The sequence below is a fragment of the Nesoenas mayeri genome, assembly GCF_963082525.1.
Source record: "Nesoenas mayeri genome assembly, chromosome: 5".
In the NCBI taxonomy this organism is placed as follows: Eukaryota; Metazoa; Chordata; class Aves; order Columbiformes; family Columbidae; genus Nesoenas; species Nesoenas mayeri.
Window position 1 is genome coordinate 13,370,315 of NC_137548.1, and position 12,977 is coordinate 13,383,291.

A 12,977-nucleotide genomic window follows, 5' to 3' on the forward strand; every position below is an offset into this window, starting at 1 on the left:
CCTTGAGGCAGAAATTCACTTAGCATGAACTGTGAAAGCTTCCCTGATAGAAATCATGGTTTGAATCTATTACAGATCTACCTTCTTTCAAGCTGCTCACGATTCTCTCACGTTCACACAAGTTGTCTTCTGGTACTCTTAGGAAATGCAAACAGCTACTTTTACCTACATTTACCTTATTTTTTTTATTGCCATTCCCATCCATTTCCTCCCCTTTAAATGAATAATAATTTAAAATAATTTTTGACTGATCTAACCATTCATACTGGTGCCAGAAAGTGCTAATATTACTTTGCCCACGGCTCGTTCTACGTGGGAACAAAACCCCAACACACAGAATGTGCGAGATAACTCACAAGCCATTTAACACGTGTCGCTCTACTTGTCCACTGAGTCTGCCTACCGAAAGTCACAGTTGTGTGGTTAAACCTGACACGCAAGAAGTAGATGCTGATGCTGATTTAAGAATCTGACAGAATTCTCTCAATGTCAGCTTAAACAGCAAACAAATAAAAAATCCTGCATAGAGAGATGTGTGGTCTGTGTCGTAAGTATCTGCGTTAACCTCAAAATTAGCAAGCTTCAAGTCACGTTCCTGCAGCATTTTAAGTGTACTGCAAATTCTAATGGACTAATTTACTAAACATTTTAATTGTTTTCACTACAAAAAAAATAATAATGACTGGGTTGCAGGGAAAGTGTTCCAGTAGTAAACTTTACAGAAAGACATGGACATTTCTCTTTGACAAAAGGATTTACACAACAAAACACCTGAGAGACACTCTGAACATAAGTCAGTCAGGTCATCTGGGCTCATACAGATCATATCTGGGATATGAGCTCATTACAAATAAAACTTGCCAAAACTAGCACAGCAGCTCTCCAGCCTTTCCACCCGAGATTCACCACCAGCTTTGCTCATGACCCCATTTCTCTTTCGGAGCCTCACTTCTCCAACACAATGTCAGCCAGGCTTGTGACCTTTTGGGACCTCCTTTCTCAAATTCCACTTCCCTCTGCAACCCAACTTGCAGGACAGTTGCTGTCACCATCGTTCACCCTTTATCTGTCCCAGAGCACTGAAGAACTTATTTCCTCAGCAACGCAGCAAAACCTCATAGTGAAACGAGCATTTTGCTGCTGATCACACTAAAGGACAGAGGAAATCCATAGGGATTTTACATCCAGATAGGAGTTTTCAATCCTCAGGGACACACAGACGTCCAAATATTTTCCAGCAGACATTTAGAAAAACAGCAGTCACAGTTTCACATATAATACAGAGGCACCACACACGCCATCTCCATTTGGTTTTCTCAGTCCCATGTCGTGGGACACCTTGAAACACCAACCCATGGACCGAGTGGCCAGAAGTCCCCAATTTGCACTCCTGGTTGCCTGCCTGTGCAGAGAGACATCTCTGCCAGTGCAACCCTTGCCTCAGTCAGCCTGAAGCAAAGCCCAGTTCCCAGAGGAGCTGCTATTTTTTGGCCTCTGGCTCAGCTTGCATGTACACATGGAAGACCTGCTTTTGGCGCTGGGCTGTGGCTGCATCGCCAGCAGGAGATGAGCCTTTTGCACCAAGCATCTGCCGCAGGTGCCTGGCCATCACCTTTCTCCACTGTTAAACTCCAGCATCTAAACAGTTTAATATTAAATAATTACAATAAAATAGTGCATATACAAAGCCTCCTGCATAAACAGTTCTCAAAAAGACTGATGCTGTTAAACAAAGTCATGACACACCTGCAAGATAAATACATATTTTACACAGCAGGAAATGGAAATACTGGTACACAGAACATGAGTAAGATGAACATAGGTCCACCTCCAGAAGGAAGATTATTTAAGAGTTACTCTTCTTTCTGCTAGCCATGAGACATTCATTTTGAAATCTCCCTGATTACATTGGCATCCCCAGTGGGAACTGCCATGTCCAGTACCAGTTGGAGACATCCGTTACAGACTTCAGCTGGAAACCAAAGAAGAGACAGCTTATGAGGCATCCAGGTCTCACACTAAGCCAGGACTTTGGGGGATGAGTTGCTAAATTTGTGAACATGCACGCAATCCTGGAATGAGCAGAGAAACTTCCATAACTTTCTGTCACCCCTCAGTGCTCTTGAGCATGAGAGAAGTGAGTAGAAATACAAAAAACAAATAATGTATGCAAAATGATAATGCAGCAGAAGAGGCATTCCACCTGGGCCTGACTGCCAGTCCAGAGCACCTCAGTCCTCAGCGGCACCAGAGAAAGTCTGTGAGAACCCTGACCTCTTGGTTTCCACCACAGCACTTAAATAACACATCTGTCCATCAGCGGAAACATAGGGCCAGTGGAGTGGCTGCAGGTTGATGCCCTTGTGAGCCGGCACATCTGCTTAGCTTATATTGCTGAGATTTGGAAATTACTCTGTGCAGTTAATTTCAACCCATCACTTTCCTGGTAGGTTTTGCAAGCTGAAGCGTAATTGATTCTACAGGGAACTCCAGCCATCGGTATCTCAACATCTCAAAAAAAAATACTTTAAGATAGCTGCTTTGCAAAAGGCACTTCAGAGAGGAAGCACAGTGATTCAGAAAAGTGCTGCTGCCAGGCAGCCAGACTCCCCGCACCATGCTGTGCTCCACGAAACTTTCCCTTCAGCTTCCACCTGCTCCAACAAGGTTGGGTCACTGGTGTCTCCTAATGGAGAAACTCCACTGCTTTAATTCAGGCCACATTTCTTTCTGCAGTGAAGTGTGGTTCACTTTGAGATTTTGTATACCACCATGAGGATATACTTTGGAAGTTCCTAAAAATAAGTATCAAGTAAATATTTAGAAGTTCCTAAAAATAAATTAAGTAAATGGCCTGGGGAAACACTATGAACCCAATTAGTCAAAAACAGTAAAAAAGCAACTTGACTAGATGAGCTTGCTATTAATATAAACTATTTCCCTTCACCCTTAAATTACAGAAATAAAAACAAGAAGTAAGTAATCTTGTAAAATACACATTGTGCAATACCCTGAACTGAACTGTCAAGCGAAAAAACCTGACTGAGGGCTCTTGCTCATGGGTCAGCCATGCCTGTATTTCAGGAGAACAATACCTTAAACAAAGGCTTTGAAAAATCATAATCATAACTAATAATCAGGAGTGGCAGGCTCTTAAGTGAACACAGGAAATCAACATCAAGGTCTTTCATGAAAGCTGGCATTGCTTTGCCTTGGTTTCCCTTCAATCCCAGAAGAAATGCAAATAAACCCGTGACAATTCCCCTGGCGCAGACGGAGGCAGACCAGGAATGAAGGAGGCTCGCTCTGTCAAGACAGCCTCTCCCTAACTGCCAGGGGATGCATATTAATGCCACATTGCCATAAAAGCTTAATTACCATTTTATACAATTATAAATTATCTTTCGAGGATATAACAAAAGCGCAGACCTTCTGCATTTATGACAACACACACTGTCCTTCCCACCCAGTCACATTACCCCCGGTCAACAAATTTCCTACCATCCTGCACGGTCCCCAGGTACTTACGTGCCTGCCATGGAGGATGACCTGGTCAGGCAACCCCACAGGATTATACACTCAAATCCAGCACCTGTGCTTAAACCCAAATAGGCTCCTGCACCTGATTGCAGAGGAGAAGATAACTTTGGCAGGGAGACAAGCCAGGAGTCCCTATGAAGACTTATAACCAAAACAGGAAAGGGAAGCGCTACCGAGAGAGCAGAAGGGCAGGAAGTAACACTTGTACGGCAGGGGCGGGGAAGGGACTTTAAAGAAGAAATGTATTCTTTCTTTTAGCTGATTTACTGAACGAAAGTCCAAACAATATAGATTAAGATTAGATGCACTACTTTTGCCTCATTGGTGGCATGGATATTAAAGACATTTTGCTCATTTTCTCAAGGCACAGGTTCACTGTCCAAGAAAAACCAAAAGCAAACAAACCTCAGACGCAGAAAAAATTGCTATTATTCATTTATGGCATGGGCATTTGCATGGTGCAGAACCAAACCCAGGGGCCCCGTTGATACTGGGGGTGCCCGTCCTGCCTTGCCACCAACCTGGCATTGCCCACTGCTGCCGAGGGCCAGCTCCTGCCCAAAGCTTGAACTGGCACACCTCCCTGCCCAGGCTCCTACACAGTCTCTCATTTACCATGGCAATACAGCCTTTGGATGGGAGCTGCCTTACACTTTGCTAACTCAGGGTCCAGCCCAGGTCCCAGAGCAAAAGGGTTTTTTTGTTGCTCTCTGTCATCCTACTTGGGGCATCACCATAAATGCATGAACTAAGAAATGCATCTTCACAGAAGGTAAGTAATCGATTAAGTAGCTTATAGAAGGACATGGGAGAAATCTCCAATGTTTAAAAAACAAGATAAAATTTGCTCCACGGGGTATGTAAGCAATGCCTGCCCTATCTCCATCGCCAGTAGCTTGGGGAGCCCCTGTTTGGCTCAGCAGCAGGCAGGTCCTCAGCCAGCTGGTATCTGGAGACAGCAAAGATGAGACTTCATCACCTCTCCCCTGCACTCCTGCCTGCCCCATGCTAAGCCTCTCACAAATCACATACGAGATTTGTCTTGGAGTAACCACTGCGGAGATCACAGCCATAAGGACAAGGATACCTCATCTCATGGCTTGTCCTGTAGAAAACGTGCAATCCACTACTGCCTTTCAGACAGTTTGTTCTGTGTACCATCTATTTTTTAATTAGTGTGCTTTGCAAAACGAAGCCTCCTTGACCATGCTGTGCATGCAGGAGACTCCTGAAAGACTAAAGCCTTTATTTCCACCTGCCATGAGCTGCCGACATACCTGTCTGCATGCATCCATGTTCCCATTAACAGGGAGCCTGTTTTTTCTCTGCAGTAATGCTCCTCCCTCCTTTGTTATCTCTGCAGGCTCTCGTTTGCCTGCTTTGACCCTCCATAAATTGAGCACTGCCACTTGGCTATAGCAGCGACATGGCCTATTGACACAAATCAAAACTTTGCAAATTTAGGAATAATAACTGAAAATATTGGAGCAAAAGGAGTGGAGGTCCTGGAGAGCAGGACAGCAAATTAATACTTAAGTGCTACCTCACCAGGGGTAAAACTGCAGTGGTTTGCAAAGGCTGCCTCCCAGAGGTGGCAGGCCCTTGAGACAGATCATCCTTCTCCCCATTCCTTGGTTTGGCAAAGTTGTACACATGGATATAAACACTGCAAAAGATGTCTAATCTTCACAGGTTTGCCTCAAGGCATGGGTGCATTATGGCATGAGAAGATTAACAACAGAGGAAGAACTAATGGTAGGAGAACAGAACAGGGGGAACTGGATGGATCCTGCTATGTTCTGGTTGCAAGTAGAGAAAGCTGGGGGTTTCTTCCCGTTTTCACACGAAATTATCTTAGGGGTTTTTTTGTCCATGGGCTCACAAGTTCTCCTGATGTGTCTAAAAACATTATCTGTGATTACACGAACCTGGACCGTGCAAATATAAAACGCAAACTGCAGAAGAAACCCACTGGACGGTCAGAGATCCAGCTGCCTCTCCCTGGGTCATCATGAGCATTCCCTGCCTGATGACCTTACCTCCTGTGCCTTAAGAGCACTTTTTAACATGTTGCTTCAGAAAATACTTCTCCCGTGACATTAATTGAGCCACCCCACAATGTGATGCCAGGAAGGCAGTGCGGGATCAGCATGTGGAAGGGGGAGGGAGGGTTCGCACCCACTTATGTGTCACTGCAGCATTTTGCTGAGCTACTTTGTGCCCACCTGGGTATTACACAAACCGGGAACGGATGTGTTACCTAATCTGATTCCTGTTCCCTAAAGTGCAACGCAAATGAAGAACCTCCTTCCCCTAAACTCTTGCACAAAACCTCATACTTCTCACCTACTTTGATCCCTTTTGCCTATCTGCCCAAACTCAACCTGGAGCAGCCATGGCACCCAGGTAACCTCCCAAAGCACTCCACGAATGGCAGAGCCACTCAGCTCTTGAAGACCTGCTGGAAATTAAGTGAGGACCCATGATTTCACCACGGAGGCAGTGAGTAGCTGCACACGGGCTTTCTCTGGGAGTCAGCACTGGGGGCTCTGAGGTCTCCACTAATGAGAGCAAAACCTGCAGAGCCCTGAGGACACCAGTCTTCAGAAGGTCACACCATCTCTCACGTCCTTGCAGTGGTTTCAGAGTGCAACATACATGTGAATAACCTTAGATTCCTGTTTAATATAGCAATAAGAGAGGAGTGTAAGAAGTAGCCTGGATTTGGCAAGCACACCAGCTACATAAACACTTCGGTGTAGTTTCTGTTGGGGACCATGGGTGACAAACACGGCTCAACTCGAGCAGAGGAGCAGAGTGCTTTTTGCGTTCAGCGGTTTTCCTGTTACAAAAGATCACTTTCATGGTCCAACTGAAAGACCTGCAGAAACTAGCGGTGAAATGGCACCTAGCAAAAAAATGGATGTCAAAATCTAGTCGATCTGACGGCTGCTAGGGCATCACTTGTTCAGCTGCAGTTTCTGACTCCTCTGCAGCAAATCTCTGTATGACTGAAGGGTTTTGGTTTTCAACTGATGGGGGAAGTTTAAAACCAAAAAGAAATACAGTAAGTTCTCACTGACATTTAAGCAAACCTTTTTCTGTTGGGTTTCTTTTAATATCTTTTTTTTTTCCTGTTTAATGAAACATTTTATTATCGCTTTTCTGGGATTTCAGTTTGGCTGCATTTTCCTGATATTACGCATTTCTGCTTTGAGATCTGAGTGGATTTTGGGCACTGCCTTGTTTCATTCAAAAACTCCTGCTTTTCATGAATTTAAAACTTGACTTCATTTGGAGTCAAGTGGCAGTTCCTCTGTCTAGCCCATACACTGCTTAGAATATTATTGTAGAGCTTGTCCTTGTAAACAGTACCTTACTGCATGTATTAGAAAAGAATGATGTAACCTGAAAAATGCATCTCCAAATAATCAGAGACTCGAACCACTAGCTGCTCAGATGAGCCACTCTGGTTCCACTGTTCTAGGCAAGGTGATGGTCTAAGGAAAGCTCTGAGCAGCCTTTTTATTTCTCTGATAGCATGTGTTTGGGACAGATGCAGTCACCGATTTAGGGGGAAGGAAACAGCACTTAGTTGTCAGAATAGTCTTCCTGCTAAGCCAAGCAGATATGATTCTCCTTACACACAAATTTCAGCTACAATAATATCAGCTAGCTCCTCAGCTAGAATAATCCGGTTTTAAAGATTTGGTTCTCCTGGACACAAATGCCTTCAAGCACATCTGAAAACTCTCAGCCTCCCCTCAACTCCTCTGAGCACCGAGTCAGCCCACAGCACAGCAGAGAGCAGGTCACTACTGTCACATCCAGTGTCATGCTAGGAAATGGTGACAGTGAGTGGGACAAAGGCCAGCACTGCCCCTCAGCGCCCTCGTCATAAGCCAAATTAATTTCATTAAGCACTACAGCATACATTCCAGCAGAAGTGCCTCTAATCACCCTTTTGCATTGCTAAAATGCCTCTGCTGCCCCAGACTAGAAAGGGAGCACTTTAGAAGGAAACAGCACTCTGGGACAAATGACAACTAAGACTCAGTAGCTGATTTCTATCCAGTCCTCACAAAGGACCATATGCTGGATAAACAGATTATTTCAGTCATGTGTTGAGATCTGTGTGAGAAGATCAGGATTCCTGAGCACAGAAGAGAGGCTTTAGTTCCAGTTCTGTGAATATTCCCATTATTCCCATAGGTTTCCAAGCAGCACGTCTGCTAGCCATGTACTAGCTTTTCATGTTCCAAAAATGTCCAAGTACTGTATTCACTTTCTTTTGGAAAGTTTCATTACCAGATGAAAGATGATTTGTATAAGACAATAACATTACATACTTTCAAACCTTAGAGCTACAGACTGAATGCAGAAGAGTGTCTCAGCCTCAAAATGACTCATCTCCAAATACAAAACCCAGTTAATTTTTAAGAATGAAATTATGCACTGTAAAATGCGTTGTGCATACTCTAAAAAGACTATTACAATCATAACGCAAAAATAAAACTGTAACCATCTAAGAGCTATTTGGAGGCAGACATGATTAAAACTTTTTTTTTTTCTTAATAAACCCATATTTTACAGCTTCCAAATAACTTTTTAGATATATATATATATATATATCTGTTGGTTTAGATTCAGTGTTACTCCCAAAAGGCATCTTGTTATATTGCACAAAATTCAAAATTCGCATATGGTAATGTCTTCCATTTAATGACCTCATGATTAAGAAATCTGAAAGTTCACAATGAAACTGTACACTCAAATTTCATAAACTACAAGACAATTATATGAATATATGCACAAATGCTACATAACAGCATATAAAATATGCAGCTATATATTCAGATTCGCAAAACTAATTTCACAGCTGTTAATAGTCTTTGAATGTAAGACATTCCTCATACACTGAGATTTGCAACTGCTAAACATGCTGATGAGACAAAACTAATGCCTTGTCCTCAGAAAGTTTAACCCTGAATGTTAATATATGCTACTGCTCTCTCAAATCTCTTTTTTTCATGCTTTTCACTCATTTTAAATGACCAAGAAAGACACTGGAGAGTAGAATATACCTATTTAGTATCACAAGAGTTATAAATGTGCAACGAGCTAAGGTGTTAACTGCCACTTTGATAGCAAAACAATTGTTCCTGCACTGAGCATATTTTATAAACGAGAGTCTTCTTGAGACTATTAATTTAGGATGCAATCCTAGGATGCACTGCTGATGTCCGAGGACGTTTTGCCATGGACTTAAAAGAGACAAGACTTAACCCTTGGTACAGGTCTGACTCTCAATTCCTGCAGTGTTCTTCCCTAAGATGATTTCATCTCCGCCCCCTCACTCCACAGAGGGAACAGTCAGGACTCACCTGCTTTCAAGGAGACTATCAGTGTGGCTGATGCAAATAGCTTAGGTATTGCATTGAGGAAATAACTGTATTGCAAATAATTAACTCTGTGGTTGCCTTCAATTTTCCCCTCTATAAATTGTGATGAGCAATGGGCAGTAAGCCCAGACCCCACGTTAAGCAGCATGGAACAAGTTATAGACCATATGGAGAGAAATAAACTGCCACTTCATACACAGGATATCTATAATGCTTTTTTGCTTGCATCAGCTAATTGCACATCCGCAAATCAGCACATTTATAACAAATGGAGCGTTACGATATAATGGTAAATGTATTCAATATGATCAAAGTTTGCCAGAAAAAGTTGCTCTGAAAGTATGAAAGTACTTAAGACTCCCAAGTGCCTGGGACATTTTACAGTCCTTATGAAACAAACACTTCCATGTCATTTCATGGCAGCCAGTGGTACAAAAGACCATATCTTCACGTCTGCAATCCCACTGCAGCCACCAGCACTGGCATCTCCCTGCTGCAGACAGAAGGCACCTCCATGCTCATGGAACCCCAGCACCCACACCTGCTCCAGCAGCAGAGAGGTTACTGCTCCCATCAATAGCCTCAGGCAAGCTTTATCATTGCCTGTCTTTTCCAGAGGCTGAGAATTGGAAAGTATAGACTTTCAAACCTTCTTCTATCCTACAGATTTTAAGAGGTGTATTTAGCTTTCCCACATGACTTTTTTAATGTTAAAGCAAATTAATGACCCTGATCTAAAGAGCCATTAGCAATGGTCTAAGTGTCAATAGAAACTCACTTGGGATATCATCTGTAAAACAATTTCATATTTATGTCACCAAGCATATGCTATCGCCCAACACTGCTCCACAGCAGATGTGTTTTCTCCTTCAGCTTGCATTTTTCCTTAGACTTTAGTAAACAGATTATCACAAGTGGTTTCAGCAGCTGTAGGCAGTGGGCATTTGAATGCATACATTACTTTTCGTAGCTTCTAATTTATGGGGTGGTCACATAAATTTTTGAGTTTTCATTTTGAAACAAGAAACATCAACTTTAACATAGTCTCACAGAGAGATTAGGAGCTTCCTGCTCAAAACTAACATTTGTTCATTTCTAGTACAAACCTTTGTTATTTAATGCTACTCACGACTAAGTAACATAATTCAAACCTCGTGTTTTATGGAGCAGATGAGATACCTGAGACACCTCTACAGCATGTTGTGGGGACCATAACCCATTGGAAGTGTTTTTGTAAGAAGCTTTTCAGAGGCACATGGATGGGTGAAGTACAGCGTAGCAGGTGTGAAGATAAGGAAAGGTTTTCTGATGTAAGGGATGCTGGATTGAAGAGAAAGCATGTAAAACCACCTTAACAGATTGGCAGGGAAGAAGCTGACAAAAAAAAAATAATCAGAAATTACATTTAACTGTATTTTTATTACTCGCCGTTCTCTAAAGGCATGTGCCTGCTTCACGTTCAGGTTGCCAAACTGAAAACACTTGATATTCATTGGGAAGCAGTTTTCAAGACAGCAGCACCATCCCTTGAAAGTCAGAGCCCACAGCACAATAGCAAAGTGAAGGCTGTGTTGAGCAGGATGGCTTTAAAAGCTGGTGAGCAATACTGCTTGGGGAAGAGAGATGGGCTAGTACGGCATTTGTTGAGGTTATAAGTGGACTAGACTCCAGGTAAACACCAAGATGAAGAATGCCTGGCCTTGTTTTTACATTTGTTTATGATATTTGCACTTCTCAGAACAGGACAGGTTGGAAATAATAGTTGGTATGTGGACACACAGAAACTTCAACTTGCAGAAGGATCCCTGGAGGTAGAATGGGTATGGTCAGCAGTTCTTCCTGTCAGCTCACCAAATCTTTCATTACCATATAACTCACTGTGGAGCAGACACACAGGGAAGCTCTTTCCCGTAAAAATGGCAGTGTAAAAATTCCTGCCCGTTTTTTCATGTCTTACAGCAAGTAAGTAGCAGCTTTTACAATAATCCCTTACAACATTTACCAAGATACTCATCTAGTTTTGCATGACTCAAAACTTGGTCCATCCTTGCTGAAACTGGTGGAAAAACTTCCATTAGCATTTTCAGCTGCAGCAGAAACTTGGTCAGGCAGTAAAACAAGGTAAATAATACTGGGCTATTAGAGCCTCATCTTAAATCCAATGTCTGCACTGATGATGGTGGGCAATGAATGTGGCCTCAATACTTGCAGATAGGCTTTAGCTAGGAAGAATAACAAATTACACCTGGGCACAAACAACAGTCTATACAACTGAGTCATAGTCTGTATTAGATTAAGTATCTTCATTCTGATAAAAAGTGAACATTGCAGGTCTGATAATTTGTATTTTCCCACCATGGAAAACATACAGCCCTCTTCAAGATGGACATAAAACAGCACCAAATGTAAACTAAGTGTACTCAAAAATCTGTATACTAACATGCTGTAATCAGTGTGGGGGTGGGGGTGTCCCGAAGAATAATAATTTTCAGATTATTTTAGTAAAAATAAACTCAAGGAGAGCTAGCGAACAGAGATATGCAGTAATCAAATCCTTTGTCCAAAACTACTTACAGTACTTAACAAAACAAAAATTATCCTGGCAGCCCCTTGCTTTTTTCCTCCTCCCCTCCTTCCATTATTTCTTGGCAAAGATTTGTCCCCATTGCCTGGCAGATAAAAATAGTTGATAAGTGCCAAAATTGAAATAGGATCCCTGAGCACATTTGTGCACCAGACTTGTTTGTGTGTGATGTTTGGGATTTTGCAAGATTACTATGTGTTTTTCTAAATCAAAGCTGCACATTGTCTGCAATGCACAGGACACTGAAGAGGAAAGATATTTACAATACTGGCAGAAGTATTCTTGCTTTCCTGAGATTTGTACCCTTTTTCCTCTAGCAACCTTCCTTACCTCTTCTAAACTGATGTTCTTGACTTTGATATGTCCCCTGTGATGTTCCCATCATGCAGAGACACCATACAGCACCACTTCCCAGGAGTTACTTGTCTGACTATAAGTCACCTACACAACATGTGCATGTTGGCAGCGAGCAGCTGGTCAACCAGACCATGTGCTGCCTTTGTCTCAGGAAGCGCTCCGGTCTGAATCACTCTCCTCTCCATCCACTTGGTGAGTCTCACAAACCAATGACTTCTATTCCTCTGTCAAACTAGGTTGAAACTTTTGAGTCTGCTGGTCAAATACTGGGAAGGTGGTAGAAAGACAGAAAAAGATGTGATAGACAGAAAAGTGAAGCAACCTATTTCCTTGGGAAGCCTTATTTCCTTAGGAACACAAACTAAAGAGAGGTTGGTAGTGAGAGCATCCCAAAGAATCACTGCTCACCTTCACCAGTGCCCTCACCAACTCCTCCATCTCCAGCCAACAACAGCCAAAGCCTCTGCAATGGCATGCACCATCCCTTTTACAGTTAGCTTCAGGCTCTTGTCAAATACAGTATCGTTTCACCACTGATCACAGAGTCACAGAATCACAGAATGGTAGGGGTTGGAAGGCACCTCTGGAGATCATCTAGTCCAACCCACCTGCTAAAGCAGGTTCACCAGAGCAGATCGCACAGGAATGTGACCAGGCGGGTTTTGAATGTCTCCAGAGAAGGAGATTCCACAACCTCTGTGGGCGGCTTGTTCCAGTGCTCTGATGTTTATATGCAATAGTATCCAGGACTAAACTTACTATTAAAAGCACTTCCAGTGGTATATTTAGGCATTTTGGCTACACACGGCCTGTCGCTAATTTCATTAAATCGTACGAACAACAAAACTTAAAGGCACAAAAAGGCTGGAAACCAATCAGAAAGGATGTATTTGGACTAGAATGTAGAATTATCATCATCAGCCTCACAGGCCATGTCACAGGTTTTGGAGTTGCCATGAAATTATATTGTGTTCACAATATGGGGAACATGTTCCTACAGTTTGTGGCAATTTTCATAACTCAGAGATAACAAAGATTCTTCCATGTTTCTAGCAGATGAGACAAAAAGTCACTAAAACAACGGTCTCCAAACT

General features: G+C 42.6%; 1 protein-coding gene across 2 annotated transcripts in view; it reads right to left on the minus strand.

Annotated features, from left to right (window-relative positions):
• The window catches only part of EVL (Enah/Vasp-like), an 87,473-nt gene extending 83,816 nt beyond the window's left edge, over nucleotides 1-3,657 (minus strand). For both annotated transcript variants that reach the window (XM_080345950.1, XM_080345949.1), the window contains exon 1: nucleotides 3,529-3,657. In XM_080345950.1, the coding sequence (XP_080202076.1) occupies nucleotides 3,529-3,539 (11 nt within the window). In that variant the 5' untranslated portion in view covers nucleotides 3,540-3,657. The remainder of the gene's footprint in view (nucleotides 1-3,528) is intronic.
• Between the last annotated feature and the right edge of the window lie 9,320 nt (nucleotides 3,658-12,977).